At 36.2% G+C, this 11,837-nt stretch overlaps 2 protein-coding genes across 4 annotated transcripts; one reads left to right on the top strand and one right to left on the bottom strand.

Annotated features, from left to right (window-relative positions):
- Positions 1 to 4,279: 4,279 nt before the first annotated feature.
- LOC306855806 (calcyphosin-like protein) lies at positions 4,280 to 7,354 on the top strand (the record flags this gene model as incomplete). Of its 3 annotated transcripts, none has more annotated exons than XM_079394692.1 (5): positions 4,280 to 4,370; positions 5,067 to 5,219; positions 5,294 to 5,471; positions 5,555 to 5,764; positions 6,713 to 7,354. In XM_079394692.1, 4 exons carry the CDS (start codon positions 5,083 to 5,085, stop codon positions 6,812 to 6,814), a joined length of 627 nt encoding a protein of 208 aa, XP_079250818.1. The 3 variants fall into 3 exon arrangements, with proteins under 3 accessions (XP_079250818.1, XP_079250817.1, XP_079250819.1); XM_079394691.1 differs by having other exon boundaries at positions 4,963 to 5,219; positions 6,713 to 7,334; XM_079394693.1 differs by lacking the exons at positions 4,280 to 4,370; positions 6,713 to 7,354 and adding an exon at positions 5,958 to 6,062 and having other exon boundaries at positions 5,083 to 5,219.
- On the bottom strand, positions 7,063 to 10,306 carry LOC306855805 (interleukin-7 receptor subunit alpha-like). The gene is made up of 8 exons (XM_079394690.1): positions 10,056 to 10,306; positions 9,635 to 9,737; positions 9,304 to 9,449; positions 9,004 to 9,146; positions 8,741 to 8,897; positions 8,443 to 8,545; positions 8,301 to 8,364; positions 7,063 to 8,197 (listed from the first exon to the last, which is right to left on the bottom strand). Exons 1-8 carry the CDS (start codon positions 10,126 to 10,128, stop codon positions 7,862 to 7,864), a joined length of 1,125 nt encoding a protein of 374 aa, XP_079250816.1. The 5' UTR covers positions 10,129 to 10,306; the 3' UTR covers positions 7,063 to 7,861.
- Positions 10,307 to 11,837: the final 1,531 nt, after the last annotated feature.

The following is an 11,837-nucleotide window of genomic DNA, read 5'->3' as shown; positions in this document are numbered from 1 at the left end:
ACCACGAGAGCCAAGCTCCGGTGTGCTTTGAAAGAGAAGGCGGTACAGCTCGCGTTTCTCGCTCCATGTTTTTAAATTGTATGTATTCTGCTACATATTGATGTCTCTGGGCTAAGACCCGGGTATCCATTCACCCTAGAACCGTCCCTGCCTAGAATCTGTATATCTAACATCACAGACATTCAAAAAGACAAACTAAGAACTTGACCTCTCAACAGATATTATAGTGTTAGGGGCGGGGCCACGCTCTGTGGCTCCATTGCGTCATCGAGCCACCGTTTTAGCCCCGCCCAAACAATTCTGAACACAGAATTGAAAAACTGTTTAATTCAGTACTACATAGTTCAGAGTCTTTGTAATGTGTTTCAGCAATACATTTCTAACATTTGTAATGTGTTTAGAAACAATTCTCAGAATTCTCTTTACACGGACTTTAATGACTTATCTGCAAAGTCATTAAAGTCATTAAGTCATTACAGGATCTGCAAAGAGGAGTGGGACAAAATCCCGCCTGAGATGTGTGCAACTGCAAACCTGGTGGCCAACTACAAGAAACGTCTGACCTCTGTGATTGCCACCAAGGGTTTTGCCACCAAGTACTAAATCATGTTTTGCAAAGGGGTCAAATACTTATTTGACTCATTAAAATGCAAATCAATTTATAACTTTTTTTGAAATGCGTTTTTCTGGATTTTTTGTTATTCTGTCTCACTGTTAAAATAAACCTACCATTAAAATTATAGACTGATCATTTCTTTGTCAGTTGGCAAACGTACAAAATCAGCAGGGGATATATATAATATATATCAATATTAATGATATAATAATTTTTCCCCTACTGTACACACACACACACATATATATATGGGTGGATAACTTGACAAATAAAAATTGGACTGTCCTACGGTGTGACAGCAAAAATGTAGAAAAAAAAAATAACATGAGATGAATGTATCTTCATTCTTAGAGTTATAAATAGCATGAGAGAGGTTTATCTTCAATGTTAGAGGTTAGTATTTTTTTTTTTTTATTCTTCCGTCACACCATAGGACACATTGATACGTCAACTACCCATATATATATATATATATATATATATATATATATATATATATGTGTGTGTGTGTATATATATATATATATATATATATATATATGTGTATGTGTATATATATATATATATATATATATATATATGTGTGTGTGTGTGTGTGTGTATGTGTGTGTATATATATATATATATATATATATATATATGTATGTGTGTGTGTGTGTGTGTGTGTGTGTGTGTATATATATATACAGTGGGTACGGAAAGTATTCAGACCCCCTTAAATTGTTCACTCTTTTGTTATATTGCAGCCATTTGCTAAAATCATTTAAGTAAATTTTTTCCTCATTAATGTACACACAGCACCCCATATTGAGCAGCACACAGCACACAGAATTGTTGACATTTTTGCAGATTTATTAAAAAAGAAAAACTGAAATATCACATGGTCCTAAGTATTCAGACCCTTTTCTGTGACACTCATATATTTAACTCAGGTGCTGTCCATTTCTTCGGATCATCCTTGAGATGGTTCTACACCTTCATTTGAGTCCAGCTGTGTTTGATTATACTGACTAGACTTGATTAGGAAAGCTACACACCTGTCTATATAAGACCTTACAGCTCACAGACAGTGCATGTCAGAGCAAATGAGAATCATGAGGTCAAAGGAACTGCCTGAAGAGCTCAGAGACAGAATTGTGGCAAGGCACAGATCTGGCCAAGGTTACAAAAAAATGTCTGCTGCACTTAAGGTTCCTAAGAGCACAGTGGCCTCCATAATCCTTAAATGGATGACGTTTGGGACGACCAGAACTCTTCTTAGAGCTGGCCGTCCGGCCAAACTGAGCTATCGGGGGAAAAGAGCCTTGGTGAGAGAGGTAAAGAAGAACCCAAAGATCACTGTGGCTGAGCTCCAGATTTGAGATGCAGTCGGGAGATGGGAGAAAGTTGTAGAAAGTCAACCATCATTGCAGCCCTCTACCAGTCGGGGCTTTATGGCAGAGTGGCCCGACAGAAGCCTCTCCTCAGTGCAAGACACATGAAAGCCCGCATGGAGTTTGCTAAAAAACACCTGAAGATTCTCTGGTTTGATGAGACCAAGATAGAACTTTTTGGCCTTAATTCTAAGCAGTATGTGTGGAGAAAACCAGGCACTGCTCATCACCTGTCCAATACAGTCCCAACAGTGAAGCATGGTGGTGGCAGCATCATGCTGTGGGGGTGTTTTTCAGCTGCAGGGACAGGACGACTGGTTGCAATCGAGGGAAAGATGAATGCGGCCAAGTACAGGGATATCCTGGACGAAAACCTTCTCCAGAGTGCTCAGGACCTCAGACTGGGCCGAAGGTTTACCTTCCAACAAGACAAATGACCCTAAGCACACAGCTAAAATAACGAAGGAGTGGCTTCCCAACAACTCCGTGACTGTTCTTGAATGGCCCAGCCAGAGCCCTGACTTAAACCCAATTGAGCATCTCTAGAGAGACCTAAAAATGGCTGTCCACCAACGTTTACCATCCAACCTGACAGAACTGGAGAGGATCTGCAAGGAGGAATGGCAGAGGATCCCCAAATCCAGGTGTGAAAAACTTGTTGCATCTTTCCCAAAAAGTCTCATGGCTGTATTAGATCAAAAGGGTGCTTCTACTAATTACTGAGCAAAGGGTCTGAATACTTAGGACCATGTGATATTAAATTTTTTCTTTTTTAATAAATCTGCAAAAATGTCAACAATTCTGTGTTTTTCTGTCAATATGGGGTGCTGTGTGTACATTAATGAGGAAAAAAAAAAAACTTAAATGATTTTAGCAAATGGGTGCAATATAACAAAGAGTGAAAAATTTAAGGGGGTCTGAATACTTTCCGTACCCACTGTATATATGTGTATATATATATATATATATATATATACACATATGTATGTGTATGTATGTATATAGTGGAATTCATCTTATATTCAATTACATTCCATCCATGAAACTGTTCTTTTAACTTTTTAAATGAATGAAGAAAATATATTAACTTTGTCTAATATTTATTTTCACAAACATTTCATTTGGTACTTAAACTGTGTTATTTATATCTTTTGGACACATTCTTTGCTTGTTTCAGATGTCTGTTACTCAGCTGTTAATAACTTATTTATAATGAAGTTATATTTGTTACATTATTTTATCTCTAGTCTTGTGGATGGATATCTGATAGGCCATTTTTTATTTGCACTGGCATGTATGTCACTTATTCAGAATAGGCAAGGCTGTGAAAATAGCTTTAAGGGCACATTCTGTTGTGTCAGGTTAAATGGATTACAAAAAGTACTTATGTGCTGGTTTTCCAGACTTATAAGCATCTCTTTATCACAAGCGCAATTTTCTTATAGATAGTATATGAATGTCTTGAAACAATCTGTTTAGCAACTACATAACAATCTTCTCAAACAAGATCAGTGAGTGCATGGCAAGATGTGAGGGAATCACATGTTTCTCACAGGAAGTGCAGTAGCAGCTATGAGTAATGTATATTTCACTACAAACACAGCATGTCTATTCTCTCCACAAATGCTAAGTATCATGGTTTCATCTTGAATTAATGCATTTTCATAGCTAATTTAGCCCTTCAAGTTTAAATAAGAGGGCCTTGTTTAGTGTTTTTTGGTTCATACCTTTTGGTCTGCTGATAATTATTCATATCTACTGTGTATATATGAAGATTTTGTTGCCAATGAGGTGTAATCTTTTTGATATGGTGAGTCAAGTAGTTTATTGATGATGGCCAACTGGAGTGTAATGCTGGAATCTGTTGATTTGTATATTTGGTGTAAGTGAATTGTGGTACATCCAAATAGACACATATGTAATCTTGCAATTATTAATAAATGACTGATTAAATCGTATTAACTTCTGTTCCTTAATATTGTGTATTTAAAGATATCTATGGTCTCATCACCTCTCATGAACTTTCTATTGTATTTGTTTCCAAACGTGAAGGTACTTACACAAACATCCTGGAACAGAGAAATCGACTGTAGTCATGCTCGCCTCGCAGTTGTTTGTTTCAAATTAAGAATTTTGTTTAGTTGCTGTTTTTGTACCGTCTGGCTGTTAAACAACGACCAGTAAACTTGAACAACAGCGAAGGTCCAACATCGCGGTCTAATCTCCTAATCAGGTGTTTACCTATAGCGAGAATGACCAATCAAATACAAGAACTGGTCACTATGGAAACACTGAACACTCAAACAGGAAAGAGCAAAGCAGCACTAAGGAAATCCAGGTGGTTTCAACATATTAATCATCGTTTTGTTTCACTTCTCTACGTGAGTATGCAGCGAATAGATTATTATGAATAAATAAAGCCTTTATATTGTGGCGTCATGAGCTGTTTGCTGAATTACAGCAGTTTAAGAGCATGTTGTTTCCTTACTCCATAGTAGTCCACGATTAGAATTACTCAGTCATAGCTAATTACTACTATATTACTATAATATAATTACAATGCATGCCGTTTTTATGAGCTCATATTCAGAGACTACATGGAGTAATTTTAGCTTTAGAATTAATTTTGTCACCACATCATTTAAAAATGAGCTAGTCAAAGAAAAAGGTGAAAAACTTCAAAGGAATGGCAACCAGTTACAGGATCTTAGATAAACACAAAGTTCATATACATTTTAACAATTTCCTTAAATGCATGATGCTTCAACTACACAACATATAACAATTTCCTTAAATACATGATGCTTCAACTACACAGGGTTTCGTAGTCATTCCATACAGTAGAAGAACCATTTTTGGTTTTCTAAAGAACCTTTTAAGTAAACAGTTTGTAAAAGAGTGAAAAACATTTAAAAATTCTATATAAGCTTGTTCTACTATTCAGAAAAACTAATCCTTTTGTGCTATGGAAAGGTTCCATGAATGTTAAAGGTTCTTTGTAGAACCACGGATGCCAGTAAAGAACCATCGTTGGCAAATAAACAGATAAAGGCCTAAAAATCACTCATCACCTTCAGATCAGAGAGGTGTAGGATGGCAGGTACATCGCGGCATGACCGAGAGATGGCAATCAATGCCAAGAAGCAGCTGGCGAATTGTTCAGACCCCATTGAGCGTCTGAGGCTACAGTGTTTGGCACGAGGGTCTGCAGGAATCAAGGGACTGGGCAGGTACAGCATGCATTATATGTGTTGCTTTATATAGACTGAAGTGCAGATATTTGACTACAGTCTGATGTTCTCAGGACTTTTAAGATCATGGATGATGATAACAGTCGCACACTGGACATGAAAGAGTTCCTGAAAGGCCTGAGTGATTATGGTGTGCTCATTGAGAAAGAAGAGGCCATGAAACTTTTTCAACAATTTGATAGGGACGGCAGTGGATTAATTGATTTTGATGAGTTTCTTATCACTCTGAGGGTAAACACACTTAAATTGTGTTGTTTTATTTAGACCAGTTTAGTTTAGTGCTCATGTTATTATTTTCATTCATGTGATTGCAGCCACCCATGTCTAATGCCAGAAAGGAGGTGGTGCAACAGGCATTCAAAAAGCTGGATAAGACTGGAGATGGTGTGATTACAATCGAGGATCTGAAAGGAGTATACAATGTCAAACATCACCCCAAATACCGAAACGGCGAGTGGACCGAAGACCAAGTATTCCGCAAATTCCTGGACAGCTTTGACTCTCCGGATGAAAAGGACGGGAAGGTATGAAGATTCTGAAATACATTCTTTTTTATCTAAAACCTGTAGTATCAAGCATAACAGTGCATTAATAGTACACAGACTGAACAAGATCTTTGGTTTTAAGCATTCACAATCTTAAAGTTCCCCCGATGGCATCATTACAAGTCATTTTCTGCAGTGTTCTCTTTGATAATGCTATGTCTTCACACATCAGGTCACAAAAGAGGAGTTTTTGAACTACTACTCCGGCGTGAGCGCATCCATTGACACAGATATCTACTTTATATTAATGATGAAAAATGCATGGAAGCTTGACTAAACTTCTAAAACATCTATTTTTGGGTAAAGAACAAAGACAGTCAACCTTCAGCAAAAGTATGTCTTCTTGACCCTGTCATGACTCTGTTAAACATTTCATAGTAGATTTTGTTATAAACTTTAAAATATATATTAAAGTTTATAAAAAACTATACACACATTTTGAGCACAGTTTTGACAGGGTTCAGTCTAAAATAAGGTGCCAAGTTTACCTTTGGTGTCTAACAACTATTAACGTTGGGGTTTTGGGAATCTACCACACATGATCAAAAAAAAAAATCAACCAATTATTTATTGCACACAGTGTTTCTCACTGAAGACAAGCAGCTGCACTAGTGAATGTATTGTTTTATTCCAGAATCAGCCACACCATCTAACAAATGCAGGTGGTGTGGTATTGTTGCCTGAGTCTTATGATTGTATGCATCCTCTTTATTTGGCTATTGAAAGCTGTCTTTGCACCTGTTCGTATTTCTGTGAGAAACACTCAAGAACTCAAATACAAATTATTTCTGTTATAAATTCACTCCAAAATTTTTCTCTTTCTTTCCGGGTTGGGATCATCCTTCTGCTTTGTGGTTTTGGTGATGAGGGTCTCTGAAAGGGCTACCAGTTTGTTTTATAATATTATTTTCTCTTTTTCATTTACAGGTGACAAAAGATGAATTCTGGAACTATTACAGTGGAGTCAGCGCTTCTATTGATAATGATGTATATTTTATTTTAATGATGAAAAATGCATGGAAGTTATGAGGGGTTGTGCTTTTAAACCAATTGATAATGCTTGTGAAATCAAAGGAAGTTAGTCTTCATAAACCTGACACAACTGAAATGTGTTTTAAAGATATTAATAATGAATCTGGAAAATTAAATAATAGAAGTACTGTAGAAGCTTAAATTGTGTGTAAAATGTGAGCTTGGTCAGTGGTAACTAATTTTTAGGGTAAATTGCTGCATCATATTTGTGCTGAAACCAGTGTAGTATATGTGATACATGAAAGTCTTGTAATTCAGATTTATTTATGCAAGTTATGGCAGATGCTATAACTGCTGGTTATAAAAATTAAAAGTCTCTTCAGATGATTCACATGAAATGTGAAAATATATTTTACAGTTACATGGACTGATGTTTTTTTTATACATTCTTTATTAGACGTTTTAATATAGATGATATATATATATAGGCTACAGCTGAATTGCATTACAAAATTAGCATTAAAAGCGGTTGTTTTTTTAATAACACACAGAAAAAATTAAAAATTCTTATCATTATAAATAAATTCTCTGATTATTGAAAAAGTGCCACTTGAACTGTTTGTATTAGTTGTGCGCGAGGTTAACAGAACATAAACCTCTCAGCTTTACTCGGCCATATTTATAGATGAAAATACATAGGTAAATGTCTGGCAGAAGATACTGAGGCTAGCAGCAGTTACATGAGGTCTGAGTATGTGTGTGATGACTTCAGAAATTTTGGGATTTCTCTATTTCTTATCACTCTTAATGCCTGTGTTTCTGAAACATTCAGAAGGAAATTGGCTACCAAAATGGAGACCACAGCTGTGCATGATGCTTGGTTGAAAATGAAACCTGAGGATGACTGCTATGATATGTACAAACTTGATTAGCATCAGAGCTCCAAACTGGACATGACTAGTGGCGTGTCAAAGTGCCTCTTATATATGTAACAAGCTATTGGGTTATTAAATGCATCATAAAATCTCAGTTAACTCTTTATCATATACAAACCAAGGGTCTGTAAAATCACCAGTGAACTGGAGCTGACTTGAGACAGTGTCTTCATTGCGTTTTGAAGAGACTGGACATAGTGACATAGGCTTCGTCTTTACATTCTCGTTGAGGGGCCGTTACGCTCTGAGAGCTGCCATGTTCGCTTTCTTTCAACAAATCCGATTCGTCTAACAGTCTAATTTTAAGGTGGGACTGCTCTCTTGGAAGACATTCATCAGCTTTCATGTCCATTTCACTCACTGATGTTCTTGAGGAACTGGCTTGACTGTAGCGGCGCTCATCCAGGCCGTCCTGAAGCTCAGGAGATGTCTTTTCATCAACGTAATCCACACGGTGTATGAAGACGTCACTGAATATCTCAGGACTGAAAGTGAAAGGAAGGCCCTGAAAACATAAAAACAGCCTGTATATGAACACGCTGAGTCTCACTTGTTTAATCTTGCAGAACGTCAAAGAAGCAACCATACACATATGAGAAATTTAATACCCTGTGTATTTGTGCAAGAGTTGCCTTCGGGTGTGGGATGTTTGGTGTAATGTAGTCTTTTATGCTGGATGAGAGAACATATGCGTTAAAGAAAATAATAAAATAGCTTTTTGTGGGTTTTTAAATGAGGTAAAACACTCACTGCGCTCTCCATCGCAAGGTCCCCAAACAGATGATGATCACAAGAATGACAAAGAAGGTGATGATGAAACCAACCTTTGGAAAATTATTTTCTATGGTAGAACCTGTGTTATCATTCATAACATCACAATCAGACATGATTAATAATGGTTATATTGCATTTTCATACATTTTCTTAATCTTAAAGCTATTTGATTCTTCTCCTTCCCAATAATGAGTACAAAAAGGAGTGTTTGTCATACTAAACACAGTAGTATCTTCTCATGTAACACATCTGATCTCCAGTCAGATCCACTCACTTTTTATAGTGAAATTGGCATTTGAACTCCACTCACTCCAGTCACCATCAAAATAGCAGCCAGGTTTTGCTCTAACATGTGTGTAGTAAACACCATCTCCATTAAGTCTATCCTTGCTGATACTGTAGTTCTTATATTCTACAATGAATCCGATGGTCTGTGGAGAAAGAAAACATAGGTGTTGTTTATTTGTTAAAAGAACTCAAAATTGACTTTTTTTTAGGGAAAGTCAAGTCAAACCAACAAATTGTTGTGAGAAACACCTTGTCTGCAAGTTTGTCCCTCCAGATTTCCAATTGGAATTTAAGGGTATTAACATATTCATGAGTGTGTTCAAACCATATGAAAACTTCTTCTGTGTCCTCCATGTAAGTGGCACTCTTCATTTCAGGAGCTGGGATTTTGACTGCAAAGACAAAGGCAGATTAGTTAGACAGACAGACAGACAGACAGATAGACAGATAGATAGATAGATAGATAGATAGATAGATAGATAGATAGATAGATAGATAGATAGATAGATAGATAGATAGATAGATAGATAGATAGATAGATAGACTTGCCTATTTTTGGCAGGTCGATGTCTTTTTTAATGACCTCATTTCCTAAGAATAGCTCATATTTTGCTGTAATGATCAAATTCTCAAAAATAATGTCTCGTGCTCTTTTAGTACCATTTGTACACTTTTTCCCTAAACCTTCCATTTTGCTAAAAGGAGAAAAACAAACAAAAAAAACAACAACAATCTCTTATTTCCCATTTATTCAACATTAGTGCTTTAAGCAAAGATTGATTCACAATACATTCAAACCCTCTAGTGACAGAAACCTTTTTTATTAAGTTACTGACAGATATTTTACATCAATTTACAGTAAATATGTCTAATGAAATACCAGAGTGTCAGGAATTTGACCTCCTCAGTGGGTTCGTCGAGCGAGCAGATGAGGTTACTTTGACTTAGGGTCATAGTAGACGTGCAGGTCACATCATCTGAATCTAGAAGGAACCAAGAGGGGAAAAAACTAAATGACATTTTTCTAGTCACCACCTTATGTTAGTGTGCTTCAATGAAAACTAGCCTAAATGATCGCTTCACATGAATTAATCCCCAAAGGCGTATAATTCTTTATGACCATAATCATATATCACTTCAACAGTTACCGTTATTATGCAGGAACACTTGCCAGCGATTTTATTAAAGACTAAACAACTGATAATTGCCACACCCATTGAAAATATATTTTAAAAAGTGAAAATAATAATAACCTATGGACTCAGTTTATTATTTACAGTCTCAATTCTCAGAATACTCACCGCCATAATCTCCACTCTCTGACAGAACCAAAGGCCAGGACACAACAAAGAGCATCCATAAAACATCCGCCATCTCTGATCCAGCAGTACAGGCATAGATCACTCACGTCTTCATTACTCGCGCACGTTTACTGACAAGTGACAGCTCACAGTGATACTTTCAGAGGTGAGAGGAGGAGAGAGAGCGGTAGACACAGAGACTGTGCTTGTCATTTCTTATTTGTGTTTCATTTGCTTCCTCTCCGAGTGTTAGCTCCACCCCTTTAATGGAATTAAATTTGTGCCTTTAATTTTGGAAGTAACTTCTCAAGAAACTAATGAAAATCTAAACTGAAAATTAATAAAAAAAAAAAAAAGGTTATTTGAAAAAAAAAAAAAGCATGCCAAATTTTGACATCGTATTTAAGTAAACTGCATGCTTCACTAACTGTCATCTCTCTACTTACAAATGCGCTGTCAGAATTTACATTTAGGCTTCTGAAGTTTTTGTTTACGCTCCCTGAGTTTTCTTTCATTCGTGGATTCGAGGCTGGCGAGTTTTTGATTGACAAGCTTGACCTGGAGTGGAGTCGTCAGTGTTGTGTTGTTTACAAATGCGAGTGAAAATCTACTGTAAGGGCTTCATATCTCATTTGAGAAAATTAAAGTCTAGGGAGGTATAATATAATATAATATACAGTGCTCTGGGAGAATATTCGTTAGTTACTGATAATGCTAAATGAGGACAAAATCTGATTAGGTTGTGATGTTACAAATTAAAGACAATACTAGTATCATACATGTGTCTAATATATTCACCCATCATAAAATTCTTACTCCAACCATGTAATCTAAGTTGGCAAGCCTGGCTGACATATTGTTAGCATATGCACATAGACCATCACAATTCTCACTTAATTATGAAGAATTCAAAATATGGCAATCACAATCATGCGACTTGCAGTCAGATGGTATACACTTTCAAGGGTATTAGATTCTATATTTTACACAAATATGTTTTTGTTGCCACTTGTTTTTATCTTGAGGATAATTTTATTTAGCTGAACATTATAAACTAATATTTAAAATAAGAAATACATTTTTAACAATTACCAATTGTGACTTTTACAAAACACGGTGAATGTATGTAATTGAAAATATGATAACTCAAATAATTCATTCAGTTCAACTGACATTATTGTCACTACAGCATATACTCAAGTGTGAAAGTGAAAGTCTTGGATGTGGTTATGTTGTGTGGCAGGAAAGACAAGAATCCTCAAACTGCACAGTATGCATGTAATGCACAGTATTCTTAATATACATGAATAGTAGTGACTGGTACATCGACGCTGCAGAGCTCTTAGAACCAGAACGATCAGACACAGAAACAGTTTCTTCCCTCAGGAATCCATCTCATGAACACTTGACACTAAACGTGGAACACACAACTCTATTATACATTATTTATTCACCACACATACTTTTTTTTCATTTCAAATTTGCACATATCAGACCTGTACACACATAATTGTCTATATTATATATTGTGTTTTTGCTGGTTTGTACATTGCCTATTTGTATATGTGTATATTATTCTTTTATTATCTGTGTCCTGTCCTGTTGCTGTCTTTCTGTTGCACTGTGGAGCTTCTGTCACTACAACAAATTCCTCATATGTGTAAACATACCTGGCCAATAAAGCTCATTCTGATTCTGATTCTGATTCTGATTCTGAGGTAGCCTACTAGAGTGTAATATCACCAAAAATGAATTTCCCTTATCATTTAGGCTACTCAGATG

Source organism: Barbus barbus, assembly GCF_936440315.1.
Source record: "Barbus barbus genome assembly, chromosome: 36".
Classification (NCBI taxonomy): Eukaryota; Metazoa; Chordata; class Actinopteri; order Cypriniformes; family Cyprinidae; genus Barbus; species Barbus barbus.
Note: the sequence above shows the minus strand (reverse complement) of the source record. Positions and strands in the feature narration are given on the sequence as shown.